The 18,426-nt window shown below is 37.4% G+C and overlaps 1 protein-coding gene across 4 annotated transcripts in view; it reads left to right on the top strand.

The window, feature by feature from the left end:
- Positions 1 to 16,079, top strand: part of LOC109385702 (cAMP-specific 3',5'-cyclic phosphodiesterase 4D) — a 175,313-nt gene extending 159,234 nt beyond the window's left edge. For all 4 annotated transcript variants that reach the window (XM_019648210.1, XM_019648209.1, XM_019648212.1 and 1 more), the window contains 7 exons: positions 230 to 328; positions 1,160 to 1,324; positions 2,447 to 2,546; positions 8,596 to 8,750; positions 9,662 to 9,784; positions 10,232 to 10,414; positions 11,134 to 16,079. In XM_019648210.1, coding sequence (XP_019503755.1) covers positions 230 to 328; positions 1,160 to 1,324; positions 2,447 to 2,546; positions 8,596 to 8,750; positions 9,662 to 9,784; positions 10,232 to 10,414; positions 11,134 to 11,550 — 1,242 coding nt within the window. In that variant the 3' untranslated portion in view covers positions 11,551 to 16,079. The remainder of the gene's footprint in view (positions 1 to 229; positions 329 to 1,159; positions 1,325 to 2,446; positions 2,547 to 8,595; positions 8,751 to 9,661; positions 9,785 to 10,231; positions 10,415 to 11,133) is intronic.
- The last annotated feature ends 2,347 nt before the right edge of the window (positions 16,080 to 18,426 follow it).

Raw genomic sequence — 18,426 nt, 5'->3', positions numbered from 1 at the left:
TTAAGCAATACAGTTTTCGATACATTTAGTGAATTTGCCCAAAGTTTGCCTGTACTTACATGATGCATCCATTACATGTAAAATGAATCTTCTTTCTAATATAACAATCTTTCCATTAAAGTCAGTAATTTTTAAATGACTGTGTTCATTGTTTCATATTTTACTTCATTTTCCTAATTTTCTCTTTTTTAATTTTCTTTTTTTTTTTTTTATCTTTCTTCAACCCCAGGAACTAGAAGATGTGAACAAATGGGGCCTTCATGTTTTCAGAATAGCAGAGCTGTCTGGTAACCGGCCTTTGACTGTTATCATGCACACCATCTTTCAGGTACCGTGGTGAAGTTCTATCACCTTTCTTTTACTTGGTGACACAATGTCCAGTCTGTGAATTGTGCATGCATTTTATCTTCTTTGTTATTAAGCCTGTTTTATGTATTTTGTACTTTTGTCTTATTTGCCCCCCAAGGGACAAATAAGGGTATGGAAAGGTTGAATTGTGGGCACAATACAAATAAACCAAATTCTTATTTTTCTTTTCCATTTAAGAAAAAGATATGGGAAAATTTTAATCGATTCATTTAAATAATACTTTACAAATAATTTACATGACCTAACTCAGAGAATGAAGTGCTAACTTTTAAAATGAATAAGCCCTCCCGCTGACTAATCTGAGGATATAATTTCTTTACTGTTTTGTGGACTTCTCGCTTCTCCATATTGGTTGCTCACTCTTGTTGAACTTTAGTCCCAGCTCAGGGTTAGGATTTACATGAGGAGTTGAGGCTGGAGGTATCCTGGAACTGGAACAGCAGGTGCCAGCCCTCGAGAGAATGTTGAGTTTTGGTTGGTGTGACTGAGTGGTTGAGTCAGTAGCTATAGACTGAGGCTGCTTTCATAGTCATGGGACACAGACATTTTTATTACTGGCAGCTCATTTCTGACACCAAACATCTTGGGTAAAGCACCGTTGGGCTCCAAAAGGGCAGCTCAACTCTAGTTTGATCCCTAATGTGCCTGGATCTTCCCAGAGATTTCCATTTTCCTCCCTAGGAGTGCTAGGGGGTGACTGGGTGTGATTTGTTGTTGTTTTGTTAACATACTCTATGGAAAAATCTTTTTATGGAAGGACAAAATGTTAAGAGGATTTCTTTTCCTACAGGAACGGGATTTATTAAAAACATTTAAAATTCCGGTAGACACTTTAATTACGTATCTTATGACCCTGGAAGACCATTACCACGCTGACGTGGCCTACCACAACAATATCCATGCTGCTGACGTCGTGCAGTCGACACATGTGCTGTTGTCCACACCTGCTCTGGAGGTAAATCTGGTTTCTAACACTTCATGGACACTAACTCACCACCCATAAAGGCCTCACTTATTCTAAAGTGTATGCAGTGCAGAATATAATTGGCTTCACTGGGAGTATGTTGAGTTATAAAGAAAAAAAATGTGTTGGTGGTAAATAAACAGTAGAGTCTTTGATGATTTTGTCTGTGAAACTTGATCAAAGATTTAGGGATTTATCTGTTGATGACACCACTTCTTTGAAATGGTCTAATTAGGCATTCCCTAAAACACATCTGGCTTACTCAATTTCAGTTTGCTGTTTTGGAATTTAGGCTGATAGCTTTTGCATTTATAGTTCAAAGGATAATTATTTTATAAAATATAAGCAGTGCATTGATATTTTTCATAGGCTTATTAGAAGGAAACACTTCTTTAATTTTAACAAATCCTAAGTTGTTCCATTAAATGTTTATTAAAGCAATTTGATTTCCTTAATCGTTTAGGGGAATATTCTTTTTTGCTAATATATTTTATAGTTCAGATTGTTTTCATTATAAAACTGTGTTAATACCTCATGATTTGAGTGAGTGTTTCTCATCTGGAAGCAATTCCTCCCTTTTCTTCTTCCCCCCACCCCCCCAGAGACATTTGGCAATATGTAGAGACATTTTTGGCTGTCACAACTGAGGGTGTACATGCTACTGACATCTCATGAGTAAAGGCCAGGGATTCTGCTAAAAATCCTACCATGCACAGGACAGCCTTCCATAGCAAAGATGATTTGGCCCAAAATGTCAATTCTGCTGAGGTTGAAAAACCTTGGTTTGAATGAAAGAAAAGGAAATAATTGTTCATTATGTTATTCAAAAATAATTTTAGGTATCCCTTTTGTAATATTTTTAAAAATATAACCAATGGAAAAGGTTTGATCGTGAGTTATGATAAAATTAGGTGAAATATTTTCTTCCAAGGTTATACTTCAAAGTTTATGAGTAACCCATTACCTAAAAGACTCTTTACTTCACACATTGATAGTATATTTTGAAGCTTCATTTTGTTTTCATCAAATTCTAGAAACAAATTTCCCATTTGTTTATACTTTGAATTCGTGTTATGGAGTTGTGATGTTCTCTATATTTTCTGATTTTTCCAGGCTGTGTTTACAGATTTGGAGATCCTTGCGGCCATTTTTGCCAGTGCAATACACGATGTAGACCATCCTGGTGTGTCAAATCAGTTTCTGATCAATACAAGTAAGCGGAGTTCATTTATTTCTGCAGAAGATATGTTTGCAGAAGATATTTTTTATCGGGGGTGTTTCCAGAGCTATAGCATTCTTTTGAAATTTGTAAATATGCATTTTACTGACAGTGTGTGTTAATGTAACTTAGTTCTGAAAATTAATATTATATCCCATGAGGCATAGGATGTTTGAAAAACATACTTTCGAGTACTTCTGTAGAAGAAAATACATATAATTGTTAGTAGACAACAGTAATCAAAGTGAAAATTTGCGGAAAGATTTAAGTAGTTATATTGCACCTAAGTTTTAAATTTAAAAAAAAGAAAGAAAAGGTTATCAGAATTAATGTTAAACCTCCCTCACTTTATGTAGGTTGTCATTTAATTCTCTTCAGAGGCTCTGACTACTGCCCCCTCCATTCCCCTGGCCATCCCTGTTCTTTTCTGTTTCAATTTCCTAATGAGGGCAGGGCAACAGGAACTTCTCTTTTAACTTAACATTTTTTAAGCATTATTTTTTTTTCTCACTGGTGGGTGACATTTCACGAAATAAGAAGTCATCACTGAATTTGCAATATAAGGAGCGGTAGAGACAGTGTGAGGCATCGCTGACACACAGCTTCACAGACCACCTCTGTAGAGAAGATTCAGGTAGTGCCTGAGCTGTGTCTTTACAAGGAGGGTCAAGCTTTACAGAAATGCTCTCCCTTTGGTACTTGAAGTTAATTGGTAAATAATTTAAGTGTCTTATTATTTAATTATCTGCCACTATAGTAGATTAATGTTATAAATTTACTTTTATATACCAAAAAATGAAAAGTTGTTAATTTTTTTTCCTTATCTGTTTAGAATATGACCCTTTTTGCCAGGGGTTTGTAGATAATAGCTTCTCATGCCCTATAGCAATCTGGATCTAGTGAGTAGCCTCTATGAATTCAACATTCATGTCTATACTTTGCTGCAGCCAGATTTAAAGGGAGAATTTAAATATAGCCTGGCTTTGAGAGATTTAACTCAGATCTTTAGAAGATTTAGATCTATTTTGATATCTTTTAATAGCCTCTGGACTACCCTATAACAAAACGCACTTGAGTCGCTCACTCATATGTTGGAGGATTGGGTCAGTCATGGATTTCCTAAAATGTATAGTTAGACAAGTACATTTTAGAAGTTTGGCTTATGAATTTATACTATATCGAAGATAGACAGGATAACATTTCATATTCCAACTACCTTATAAACACCTATAATGGGGTGCTTTCAGGAATCATTAAAGCATCACTGAACATGAACCCATAAATAGTAATACACATCAGGTTGCAGCTGCATGAGTGTACATTGTATCATCTGTTAGGATTGACTGTGACCTTCCTGAGAAGAGCAGGGAGATCATACAGTACAGTGTACACTGGTACCTTTCGTCAGCCTGGCCCGATTTATTATTTTCATGGTTATACATGCCTTGATATGTTGGTCATTTTATACGTTTTTAACAAATTCATAAAAAAATTTGTTTTCATTTTTACCTTTAAGAAAGGCATGTGTTTTTTCTTCAAATTACTGACACCAACAATTCACCCTGGTGTCTGAATTGCTTCCTATTATATATAATATAGTGTGTCCCCTTATTACAACATTAGAATTAAGAACAGGTTAGAGAAAAAATTAACTGTCGTCAGAGTACTGTCTCTGAGTCCTCTGATAAATTTTTGAAGAAAAAAAAATGAGAACCAACTCTGTTATTTTCTCTCCTGGGCGCTCAGAGCAAAGGGGCTTAGGCTGGCCCTGGGAACTCCTGTGAGGTCAGCGTGCCCACAGAGCCTGAGATTGAAGCTAGCACAGCCTGAATCCACAGATGCATCCATGCTCCAAAGTTTGAGACCCACTGAGATAGATAATAGACACATGTAGGGGGTTATAAATACAATGGCAGTGTGTATTTATGCAACAAGGGTGTGTGTTGAAGGTCATTTTCCTGATGACCTGCCTGAGGTGGAAGGCTAAATAATCCCGCTTCTGGAAGTATTTTGTTGTTCAGCATTGGGAGGGACCTCAGCAGCCCTGGGAGGTTAACAGTTCCCGGCAGCTTCGGATGGCTGATGGATGTGTTTTCGAGGGTGAGGTGTGACGAGGCTGTGTTAGTCCTGAGAGAGTGAATCATCGTCGTCATCTGGCACATGAAAGTGTCCCAGGGTGGATCAGAACCCCAGGGCATTATGAGAATGGCTGCCTTAGTTAGCTTTTGACTAGGGATCGTGCCAGCAAGCATTTTATTTCAGGGCATAGAGGAAGCTTAGTAGCCAAATAAGTTTTAACTTCATAGCATGTTATAAAGGATTCCCTTGAATGACTTGTAAACTTATAATAGCATTGTGAAATAATCTATCAAAAATTTTTTTTTTGGTTTGTAGTACACTCTTTTTTTATAGACACTAAGTTTATGTTCTCTTTATTTCATGGATTGAGCATCAGAAGCTCAGACTAGCTCACTCATAGCTCTTGCTCTTGGAGCTGGTGCTGCCAGCTTATCTGAAGCCAAAGGTTGGATTTACGTTTCCTGTAATAAAGAGTCCTAAAGGCTCTAATCATCAAATGTATAAACCCATACTTGGGAGGTCATCTGTCTATTTTAAGGATGCTTCAGAGGCACCATGAGGTCGCATGGTTTGCCTCAGTAGGGAGGGACTGGACCTCACTTGATTCTGAGTCTATACACCTCTGCTTCTTAGCTGTGACAAGTTTCCATTAATTGTTCCATTTGTGTTAGTTTTAAGTGCCAAATGATTTGATACTAATGATATGTACACTCATTGTAAACATGCCATAGGTTTTGAAAACAGATCATTTCTACCTGACAGAGTTCGTTAAGCTTTTATAAATGATTTAGGGATATGTGGGGGGAATCTGAATAGGATTTAAGATTGAAATTCCAGGTGGGAAGTTATGGAAGTATTTTTTCATGACAATACGTGTAACTAAATCCATAAAATGTAAATAGCATCATCAAGTTTTGAATATGACATGCTGGTGGGTATTTCTCATAAAAAACGTATTAAACTTCAGAGCATTATTTTCTGAAACAGTAAAGCAATGTCAGAAGTACAGAAACTATGTACCATTAAATTTTACTTGGACAATGAGTAAGTTTTCTTTATAGCAATGATGCCTAAGTTTGGGGGATAAGGATTTACTCACATGAGTCATGTGTTCAAAGCATATCTTTTGATTCCAAGAGCAGGGCATTTCATTGCATTAAGGTGGACCCAGGTCTAGCTACACACACTTTTTTTTAATTTTTCTAGTCTCATTTTAAAATAAGCTTTCCATAGCTAATTATATATATATATATATATATATATATATATATATATATAATGTTATTTTTCTGTATAAATCTAACACTTTCAAAATAAGGATAAATTCATTTTTGTCGAATGTGATTATATAGAAATAACTGCAGAGATCATTATTTTATTCAACAAAAACAAAAAATATCGAGAGTGTACTCTGTGGCAAACCTTGTCCCCGGCACTAGGAATACTGTTACAAAAGACAGACTATAACACGTGAATATGTGATATCAGATAGCACTAAGTTCGGCGGAGAAAAATAATGCAAGTTAAGGGCACGGTGAGTGAGTGAATTGAGGGAGTGAGCCGGGCCGTCCTTGGAAACTGGATATTAAGTTAAAACCACCACGTGCTTTCACCGTTTCAAGGAAAACTGTTTTGTTCAGAAGTGCCCAGGAGAGACCAGATAACCAAGTACATTAAATTAATAACATTTAATTTCATGTAAGGTCTTAAGTCACTAACTGGGTTGGGAGGTCTTTGGGAGGGACTCTTAAGACTTGTACAGATAAAATGACAAATAAGGTGACATATAATAAATGCAAATGAATGGTACAAAGTATATTGGAGTTTAGAGGAGAAAGTGAGCAATTCTGCCTGTGGTAATCAAGACAGGCTTCATGGAAGAGGTGACTCATCCTGTGCCTTGGGAAATGAGGGGGTTTCAACAAAACTGTTATATAAACTAGCCTCTCTCCTACTCCGAGCTACTTTACTATATAACAAAGTATGAAGGCAACTTTCGGATTATCTCTGAACCTTCAAGGAATCTTCATAGACATGCAGGGTTGCCACCTTTGTGGGAAATCAACTCAGGAACTGCAGGATCTTACCTCCCCTTTAGATGCAACCACACATCTACAGTCCTAAAGAAGAGAAGAAAGTTAAATGTCTACCCTCAGCGTTGCTTAAATGCCAGCATTCATTCAATTTAAATACCAGCAGTCGCCACCACCTTTTTGGACTAGCCTGAGTTTGCAGAGGCAGTAGAGGCCCACCGGTCCAACAAGAATCATTCCATGGCCTTCCTGGCCAGTCTTCACTCTTCTTAAATGTCAGAAGCTACGTGCTTTCGGAGGCAGGCTTGGCTAGGGCTCCTAGACAGTCCTTTGCCTAAACGGCCATCCTTGGGTTGAATAGAATCAGACTCTGTTACAATGTTCCTGCCCAGATCAGCCTCTTCCTTCAAGTGACAGCTTCTCATCTTTTCTTCTGCAGGTTCAATTGCCTTAATTTCTTCCATCATTCTTCAGGGGGCATATAAACTAATCCAGAATTTTGTAAGCCTGAGGCAGTTCTTCTATCAATGCTCCTTACCTACACGCATATTTGCGCCCTTAGAGAAACCCTAATAGATCAATTAGTCATTATCTCTAATCAGAAAACATTATGCCTTTTTTTAGTATATGTTATTTAATATGAACCTGCTGTACAAATAATAATATTGTGTGTGAGATCCTTTATAGCTTAAATTTTTTATTTCTATATGTTTAACCATCTATAGATAAATAAATGTTCATAGTTAGAGACTCTTATAGATTATTTAAAAGTCAACTTGACTAGATACTGGCTTTTTAAAAATGAACACCATTGCTTTATCAAAAAATAAAACAAAGATAATAACACCATAAAAAACCACTGCCTGGTACTATAGACATCTCTGTTCCTGTAGTTTGGGGGCAAAAAGTTAGATGTGTAAATTTCTATTTCTATAGTACTGATAAAAATTATATATAGTGGAAATATATGTATCTTGAACCTCTCTTCTCCTTCTTAGCACCTTTAAAATAGTAATTGAGTTGTATTGGATATTTCTTTCTTAGAAAAGAATATACATTTCCAAATATATTTTCTGTGCATTAGTAAAAAAATCAAACACATGCACTTTTAGTCTTTACAGTGACTTAAGTGAAAACAGATTAAAGCATCAGTCAATTTTTTTTTTAATCACTACCGTATAGATCTGGATCTGCTATTTACAGGAACTACTAAGGAGGCAGGGTCTCCTGCTGCCTAAAATGCACAGGTCCAGGGCAGTTGTGAGAGAGCCGCAGATTGTTCCATGTGGAGTTACGTAGGCAGCCTGACATCCATGTCTGTGTGCAGCCAGGAGTGTACATGTGGGAAGGGCAACCTACATGTGTATAGTGACTGCACAATACTTGGAAAAGGAAATGGAAAAATGAATGAAGCTTCAACTTTCAAAGCTGTACTGCGGATGGAAATAAGTAAGAGCAGCCCGAACAAATCTAGTTTTGTTCGTGTGTTCCTGTTTTTATGCGCTCTCTGAGCACAAATAATCCTAACTCATATGATCCTTACATTATATAAAATGCTGGGTAGGTGGTGCACAGTTATTAGGAACACAAGGCCCTATGCTCTGGACATGGTGTAAATGTTAAGAAGAATGTCATTTTCTGCTAAGCTATGAAGCCATGTAGATCTGGAGGGGAGAAAAGAGAAAGCTGAGGCCCTCAGGGTGAAACCCCTCGCCACATGTCAGTAGGGTTAGAATGTACTCCCAAGATCCCAGGGCTCTTTCCAATGTTGCAATAACAAGTGCATTCTCTGTGAGGTGCTATCATGTAATGGTATGGCCAGCAGAGATGTTTAGGGGAAATTGCACCCTACACCCAAAGTATCTTAGAATACGAAGAATTAGATTGACTTGGAATAAATGGCTTTGTTCATCTTTTGTCTTTCTTTCAAGACTCTGAACTTGCCTTGATGTACAACGATTCTTCTGTCTTGGAGAACCATCATTTGGCTGTGGGCTTTAAATTGCTTCAGGAAGAAAACTGTGACATTTTCCAGAATTTGACCAAAAAGCAAAGACAATCATTAAGGAAAATGGTCATTGACATTGTAAGTAGCTGATAAAAGCAAAAATGAGAACTGATGCAAATTGTTTTAAAAAAAATAAGAATAAGATGAGTATCAGGTGAAAGGAACTGTATATTTCAGAGCCTAATGTTGCCTTTTATGTTTGCGATGTTGCTCCTGCTGCTGTAATGATATTCTGTAATAGGCTTTCTACTTCTAGCAGTTTGAAGCTAAGAATAATGACAGCTTAGCCTCATCATTCTAATTTTATTTTCTGAACTCCTCCAACCTGGTGACGGGCAGAGAAAGATGACTAACAAGAGCAAAGGGTGCTGGCCTTAGCCGGAGTGGATTTTTTCCATTCAAAATGTAGGGGGCGAAATCTGCATCAATAGACTGCCATTTAGAGGCATCCATGATTTAAATATTTGCTTTAGGAATGTTATTCACAGTGATTATGAGACACAGGAAAACCTCTGGCTCTCAAATAGTTATTCTGTTAAGCTTTGTATATACAAAGACAAGAATTATCTGCCTTGGATAAGCAGAAAATTACCCAAAATATTGTGTTTCTGACGTATTCTATGAGCAATCTTGAATGCATTCATCATAGCCTATTCAAAGTAACCACTTTCTAGTCCAAGGAATGGAAAAAATATGTGATGATGTCCTATCCATGGAAATACAATGCCATTTTTTAACCATGGAAGTGGTTGTCAATCCTAATGTTTCTTTTCTATATATTGCACGCATATATCTGGGTTTCCAGAAAACTTGACAGCAATGAGAAGAAGACTGTCCCGAGAAGTAGTAAAGAATTTCCATACACAGCTATTAGATGACATAGTGGTTTTCCATTTTTTCTCACATCCTGCATATTATTTTCATTTGCAAATTTTGACTTTTTTTTCCTCTGGACTTTTTTATTTAATAAAATATTCTTTGTCTTTAAGGTACTTGCAACAGACATGTCGAAACACATGAATCTACTGGCTGATTTGAAAACTATGGTTGAAACTAAGAAAGTGACAAGTTCTGGAGTTCTTCTTCTTGATAATTATTCTGATCGGATTCAGGTAAAACATGACTTGAATTTTCACATGTGTCTGTGTGTCTAACTTTGATAAGATTTATGTCTCACTTCTACCTTATAATTTTAGTAATTATAAGCAGGAGTTTTATTCAAATTCTTAATCTCGAAACTTAAGATAAAATATTACTAGTCTTTTCATTTGCATATATGTTTCAAAAAAACTCTAACACCCCACAAAACCAGCCTCTTCAGCAGCTCTGAGTTAAATCAACCATGCATATAAACAGTTTCTCTTGATATTTAAATGCGGCAGAGGTGGCACAGTTTGGGACTATTAATACAAGTGCGAACCACACAGAGACACATCATCATTGAGCTGTTTGGAAAGAGTCTTACACTACATGTATTTTTAAGTGTCACAGTCATTCGATGTGAATTTCTAGTAAAAAAAAAAAAGGTGCTGAAAAAAGAAGGGATTTGTCTCTTGTAGGTCCTGCAGAATATGGTGCATTGTGCAGACCTGAGCAATCCAACCAAGCCTCTGCAGCTGTACCGTCAGTGGACAGACCGCATAATGGAGGAGTTCTTCCGCCAAGGAGACCGAGAGAGGGAGCGCGGCATGGAGATAAGCCCCATGTGTGACAAGCACAATGCATCTGTGGAAAAATCACAGGTGATGCATTAAGCATAGTGCTTTCAGAGAGAACAGAACTGCAGCTTGAACGTTTGATTACTTTGTATGCCCATCACACAGCATTTTAGTGTGTGGTTTTTTTTTAATTAGTACTTTAGTTTTGCAAGCTCAATTTCACATTTGTGTTTATAAGCCAGAAAACCCATTCTTATGATTTATATGTGTATAGTCATTTATACATTCTTACGGGGTTATATTCATTCACTATGGGTATATTTACATAGTATATTCATAGGTATAGACATATTTGTTATCTGAATTCATAAATGAAGTTGTATGAATTTATATGGAGTACATGGAATTATTTCAGTTATCTGAATTCACCTATAAATTGGCTATTCTGAAGTAAAGTCCAGGCCTCAAGCCAAGCCCTACCACATCAACTGTAGAGTTTTTATGTTGCCAACATGCTCTTGAGCTGAGAGCTCTAGAAGCTAATTTTCACCAGCTGGTAACAATACTTTTATATTGTCTGTTGCCTAACATAGTTAACAGTTTTACAAAACTAAGGCTAGTCATCTTCTGTTCAATGTTATATTTCTTTTATGTAAATCAGATAGATAGATAGATAGATAGATAGATAGATAGATAGATAGATAGATAGATAGATATGAGCTAGATTTGTGGGATCCAGTTAACCTTTTCCATTAGTTCTTAGTCCCAAGCCCTGTACTCAAATTGGATTTCTTTTTAACCAGGTGGGCTTCATAGACTATATTGTTCATCCTCTGTGGGAGACATGGGCGGACCTTGTACACCCTGACGCCCAAGACATTTTGGACACTTTGGAGGACAATCGCGAGTGGTACCAGAGCACAATTCCTCAGAGCCCGTCCCCAGCACCTGATGACCAGGAGGAGGGCCGGCCGGGTCAAACCGAGAAGTTCCAGTTTGAACTGACGTTAGAGGAAGACGGCGAGTCAGACACTGAGAAGGACAGTGGAAGTCAAGTGGAAGAAGACACTAGCTGCAGCGACTCCAAGACTCTCTGTACCCAAGACTCAGAGTCGACTGAAATTCCCCTGGACGAGCAGGTAGAAGAGGAGACGGTAGGGGAAGAGGAGGAAAGCCAGCCCGAAGCTGGCGTAATAGATGATCATTCCCCTGACACGTAACAGTGCAAAAGACTCTCATGCCTTTTTTGTTTTTAGTTTATTTTGTTGTTGTTGTTGTTGTTTTTTAAGTAGAAAAATTGTTTCCAAAGTGCATGTCACATGCCACAACCATGGTCACACCTCACTGTCATCTGCCAGGACGTTTGTTGAACAAAACTGACCTTGACTACTCAGTCTGGCGCTCAGGAATATTGTTTTTTCACCTCCATGAGATCGGAGCAAAGGGGGATGTCTTCATGAGCAGCAGCATTTTAACACGATTTCAGCTTGGTAAAGCTGACCACGCAGAGAAAATCAACCCCAAAATGTTTTCAAGAAAGTGTGGCTCATCAGACAGTCCCAAAGTGGATATGATTCGGGGTTCTGTTTCATTTTATTTGTTTGCAATACGTACAGCAGAAAGAAAGCACTACACAGACAGCATGTACTAATGGATGAAGCAACACACGGGTCAGGAGCACGAAACAGCGCGAGTCTGTTACCAGGAGGAAGACGAGCTACGGAAATCGCATAATTTTCTAATTTCAAGTCTTCCTGATACATGACTGAACAGTGTGGTTCAGTGAGCCGCACTGACCTCTCCATTTTGTATGATATGTAAAACAGATTTTTTGTAGAGCTTACTTTTATTATTAAATGTACTGAGGTATTATATTTAAAAAAAACAAAAACAAAAAAAAACTATATTCAGAACTTCATCTGCCACTGGTTTTTTTCTAAGGAGTAACTTGCAAGTTTTCAGTACAAATCTGTGCTACACTGGATAAACCTAATTTACGAATTTTACTTGCACCTTATCGTTCATAGCAATTAACTGATTTGTAGTGATTCATTGTTTTATATACCAATGACTTCCATATTTTTAAACAAAACCTAATTTTATGTTGCAGGAAGCTCTTTTTTGTAGGTCTTCGTTTACTTTGCTTTTTGTGTCATTGTTTTCAGATAAGCAGAGTTGCTCTCCACTGACATTTTTCTTCACAGTGTGCAAAGTGAATATTTGTTCAGTAATACTTTGATGTGTGTTCTGTCTATTGTGTCTTAAGCCTCATGGACACTCAACCATCAGTTGGTGTTTTCTGAAGCAAGTGAGAGATATATAAATACCCAGTAGCTAAAATGATCAGTCTTTTTTAGATATTTTCATACTTAATGTCTTCTGATAACTTTTTGCTATGTCAATAGACTCTCCATTTCATAAGTGCATGTCTTTGTAATAACCCACACATGTCATGCTCATTTTTATTGTTTCCACAGTCAGATATAGTAAGAAAGACTGTTTCCCTTTGTGCTGGCTGCTTCATCATTTAGCGTGTGTTTGAACCGCAGTCCACATTCACTAGATAGGGTCTTATCAAATATATCATCACCATTTTGATTGATGAAAAGAAACAGGTAGTCAGGCTAGAGTTAGCATTCATTTCTACTGCGAGGTAATGTATAATGACTAGCTTTTACTCTTGATTTACAGAGAAAAATGTAACAGGTAGGTAGGCAGTTTTAGCAATATTAGCAGAATATATTCAACGACACCAGTACAACTGGTGTTTATTTGTTTCTATGATTTCACCATGGGATTAAGAACTATATGAAGAATATTCTTGAGAAGTGATTTTAAGAGTAGCAACTACCCTTCCTTAACAGACAACCATGTGACATGTAGGAATTGCTTTGTCAATTATTGGTTCATAAGCATGTCTTGTAGAGGACAACTTCTTTAAATGGGTAAAGAAGTTGGTGATGCCACAGGCCCCAGAGGTTTGGTAATATAATGCCATCCGAGAATACTGGGATGAGTAAAAAGATTCTGCTGAAATACAAAATTAGAGATCGCTCTTTGCTGAATTTAGCACCAAGAACTATATTACAGTTTTGGAGATTAATTCCCAGTATTTACCTTCAGTTGGCATCTTGGAGCATTTATTTAGTTTGGACTTTCTTCCCATTTCAGTTCTTGATAAAGTGTTTACCTTCTCTGTGAAGAATTTGGAACCCAAATAATCATTTTTCACATTGATATCCCAAGAATTGACATAGAGACTAAACGGGGGATCTGACCAAATGGAAAATAAAACAGTTAAGAAAAAGTGCAACCCTGAAAAACATTTATATCTAGGATGTCGCAGGGAGCTTTCTGAGGACTAGTAACTAGACGTCAGCCAAGGAAATGACCCATGCTGAAGATAATTCCTGTTTTAACCCCCTGAAATCTGATGCTTAGAAACTCTGATAGAAAAATTATATAGCTCTGATCTTTTACACAGAGCAGAATAGGTACCAATTAATTACCAGATTTATAAAAGTTAGTAAGTCATCTTCCAAAGAAAGTCCTATGTTTGGCCAAGTGACTTCACAAAAACACTTGGGAACTTGTTTCTGTTTTCATTTTATTTATCCCTGATAGAGGTCTCGAAGAAAAAGGCAATCTAGGGTTTATTCTTTTTTCCAAAATATCCGAATCCCACCTCTCCCTGATACTTGGTATTTCCCCCACAGAGTGCCTAGAATCTTAATAATGGAAAAAAATAATTTTAAGCAGCAATATGTCACAAGCAAATCCAGACCTGAAAGGGTTTATAACTGCACTAAAAAAAGAGAGGCTTTTTTTTTTTTTCAATTTGTTGGTTTTTCTTGGTCACATTTTGTGAAGATACCCACTAATGGACAATCAAATTGTAGAAAATGCATAATATCCATGAGACAGGGACGAACGCACTGTACAATCTGCTTACCCTCTGCCTTCTTTCCCCCTTCTCTCCTCTCGCCCAAGTGTGCTTCAGAATCACACAGCGCTTTAAAGCGAACACCCTTTTACAAGTGGCTTTACATTTCCTATAATGCCATAAGAAAACGCAATATCTGGGTACTGTATGGGGAAAAAAATGTCCAAGTTTGCATAAAACCAGTACATTTCAGCTTGCAAGTTATGAAACATAATAATGCTGTTTTAACTTTATTTTCTTTGACATCACTTAAAATCCACAAGAAAATAATGTAGATAGAACAAATTGCAGATAAGGAAAAAAAACTTGAATGAAATGGATTTCACAGAAAGCTTTATGATAATTTTTAAATGCATTATTTATTTTTTTGTGTGCCATGCATTTTTTTTTCTCACCAAATGACCTTACCTGTAATACAGTCTTGTTTGTCTGTTTACAACCATGTATTTATTGTAATGTACATACTGTAATGTTAATTGTAAATTATCAGTTCTTATTAAAACATCATCCCATGATGGGATGGTGTTGATATATTTGGAAACTCTTGGTGAGAGAATGAATGGTGTGTATACATACTCCTTGTACATTTTCTTTTCTCCTGTAATATAGTCTTGTCACCTTAGAGCTTGTTTATGGAAGATTCAAGAAAACTATAAAATACATAAAGATATATAAATTTAGAAAACATAGCTGCAGGTCTTTGGTCCCAGGGCTGTGCCTTAACTTTAACCAATATTTTCTTCTGTTTTGCTGCATTTGAAAGTAAGGTAATGGGGCTAGGGCTGGGCATTGTATATCGGAACTTTGAATCAGTTCATTTTCTGGCAGTGGCTGGATTTCACAAAACCACACACAACCTCTGGAAGATGCTGAAACCCTTTTGAGATACAAGCTCTTAAGTACTTCTTGCTGTAAAGCAGCATTGCATATATAATGATTGTTTTCCCTAGCTGTTGATCAAGAGCTAGTTGTGTTAGTTACATTTGTTTTCTACTTGCCAACACTACTGGGAAAATACAACCTTGTCCAGTGATTATAAAAAGCCTTTTTGGCTTCTAGAACACAGAGGTAAATGAACTTGATTTGAAACTAGAGCCGTAGGTCACACATGTTGGTTAGTCACTTATTAATCAGCTTCCTGTCGTGTTAAGAGAATATATACTATGAAAATGGTCATTTTTTTTCTAACCCTGGAATTTTCCTTCAGCTAAGATCAACCAAAATTTTTCTTGTATGTGTAAGTCCATATGTAAACGCAAAGTTTCATACAATGCCAATTCACATAGCATAAAGGATTCACCATTCTCTAGAATTTGTTTCTGCAAAACTTAAATTGCTATAGAATTTTAAAATTTCACACTGGCCAGCCCCTGAAAGCCATGAGAAATTTCCAGTGGATGATGTGGAAACCTCCTTCCACTGTTGCCCAGCCCTCAGAAAGCAAGACAATGAAAGGAGAGATTCTTTTTCTAGGAAAATAATGAGCCGCCTATGATTTTGTTTCATTTTTTTGACACAAACTGTAGATTTTAGCAGCCCTGGCCCAAAGGAATTTGATTACTTTTGTTTTAAACAGTATAAAGGGGACACTATAATGACAAAAACACATCCTTAACTGATTTTAGTTAATTTTATTTCTTTAGATAATGTTTTCAGAGTGGTAAATTGTGTGTGAGCAATTCAAATGATGATTCTTTTAGTGGTTTCTTAGCCTCTTCCAGCCCATGGGGATAGTACTGTACATCGATACCTTCATATGAAATTTTTATATGCAATGAAAATAAAAGCATGGGTTGATTCTGCTTATTTATGACTCAATCTTTTACAAATAAAAGATTATTCATTTGAAACTGTAGTTCAGTTAGCAGAGGTTTCCAAGAGCAAGGAAGGTTGGTAAAGTGAAATGGTAGTGACATCATAAGCTAGTATATTGATATTTATAATCAAATGAACCAAATGTATGTAGATTAATCTTGCTACAGAAACCATTGCTAAAATTACTTAAATGGCCTACAAGATTAAGCAGAGCGTTTTGTAAACAGACTTGGGAATGGGGACTCCTCTGTTTAATTGAATATTCTGGTATACTGAAAATTATGCAGATGTACTCTGCCAAGTACAAGGTTCTAGAGGTTCAGCAGTGAGGAAGACACAGGTTCTGCTTTCATGAACTGACAGTCTGGAGGGGACAAAGGCATTGAACAAGTTTATACACAGTCCATCATCAGTGTGCTCTGTACAATGAAGAACCTTAGGTGCCATGACTGAGTGGGAGCCTGAACTTGCTCTCTTCTGAAGAGGCAGAGCAGGCTTCCTTAAGGAAGTGATTTGAGGATGAGCTCTGAAGAAGAGTGACAGGTAACCAAGCAAAAGGGAAACCAGAAAGGAAGAGAAAGGGGACCCAGACAGGGGAAACTTCACTTACAAAAGTGCTGAGGTACAAGTGAGCTGGAGACTCCTGGAGAAACGGAAAGAAAGCGCCCCCTGCTCCATCACTAGCTATTCTTTACCCTGCTTTCTTTTCTTTGTAATGCTTATCACAAATTGACATATCCATCTGTTTGTTTATTGTCTGTCTCTCCCACCAGCACATGGCTCTGTGAAAGCAGCCTGCTCACCGGTGTATCCCTCACACCGAAAACTGCGTGGTACACAGTAAGGGCTTCATATTTGTTAAATATAGCCACCAAATTAATATTGGATATAGTTCAGTCAGATAATCAAAACATGTTAGGGCCTTAAAGAGCTTTTTTAAGTTGATACCATAAAAGTATTCTGATTTTGTTTTTGAGCTTGCTAAGATCCAAAATAAAGAAAAGTTTAGTTTTCTATCATTGCTAACAACTGCCTAGTCCTCACAAGTTCTTTCTTTTTGGTTTCCCCCCCCCCGAATGACAAAAATTTAGTTGTTACGATAGGTAGACTAAAGATATCAAAAATTTAATACACAGATGATAATACCCAAACCTTAACTACTAGAATATGGATGCAGTAGCACCCCCTTATTCATGAATTTGCTTTCTGTATTTTCAGTTATCCACCGTCAATTGCAGTTTAAAGATATTAAATGGAAAATTCCAGAAATAAACAATTCATAAGTATTAAAATGCACACCATTCTGAGTATCCTGATGGAATCGCCCAAGTCCGCTCCGCCCCTTCCAGGGCGTGAATCACATTGCCACGCTCTAATCCCGCCCCGCCTGTTAGTCCGCAGCCATCTAGGTTATCAGATTGACTGTTGAGGTATCACAGTGTTTGTATTCAAGTAGCCCTTATTTTCCTTAATGATGGCCGCAAAGCGCACGAGTAGTAATACTGGCAATTTGGATATGCCAAAGAGAAGCCATAAAGTGCTTCCTTTAAGCGAAAGGTGAAAGCTCTTAATAAGGAAAGACAACAAACGTATGCTGAAGTTGCTGAGATATACGGTAAGAATGAATTTTCTATCTATAAAATTGTGATAAAGGAAAAACATTTGTGCTTGTTTTGCTGTCACACCCCCAGCTGCGAGTTATGGCCACAGTGGGTGATAAGTGCTTAGTTAAGATGGAAGAAGGCACTAAATTTGTCAGGGGAAAACATGAACAGAAAACTTGTTTCAATTGATGGCAACATGTTGTGCCAGAAAGCAATTTCCTGGGAGAGAAAGGATGTATCACCAGTGGGTCAAAATTTGGAAAAGAAGGGACCACTTGAAATGTTACCTTTGTTTCTGTGCCTGTCACTACAAAGATCCAGGAGTGCTGACTCTGGTAGGAATTCTCACCCTTCCTCAGTTCCTGCGAGCTTTCCTAGGATCCCATCTGCAGGCACCAGAATGAATGGGCGTTAAAGTAGAAAGTGTAGCCCTGGTATCTACCAGAATGTTGAAAGGTTTTCCATTAATTTTAATTTTAGTTTCCCCTTGGCTGTTGAAGGGAATAACTGATAGCAGTTTCCTGGAGAATCCCTGGAAGTCCCATCAACCCTGGAAGGGGCCCTCCTTTAAGAGTAGATAAGGGAGTATTTGAGTTGGTGTGGAAGGATTTGACAAAACCATTGAGAACAATCTTTTTTTTCCAGTGTTCTGGTTGAGAGTAAGTGGCACACGGATTTCTGGGCCAGTGTTTTGATGATGGATGCCTGGGGTGGGGGTGGGGGGTGTAACGGGG

This window comes from Hipposideros armiger, unplaced genomic scaffold, assembly GCF_001890085.2.
Source record: "Hipposideros armiger isolate ML-2016 unplaced genomic scaffold, ASM189008v1 scaffold_122, whole genome shotgun sequence".
In the NCBI taxonomy this organism is placed as follows: domain Eukaryota; kingdom Metazoa; phylum Chordata; class Mammalia; order Chiroptera; family Hipposideridae; genus Hipposideros; species Hipposideros armiger.
This window is presented reverse-complemented; position numbering and strand designations above follow the sequence as displayed.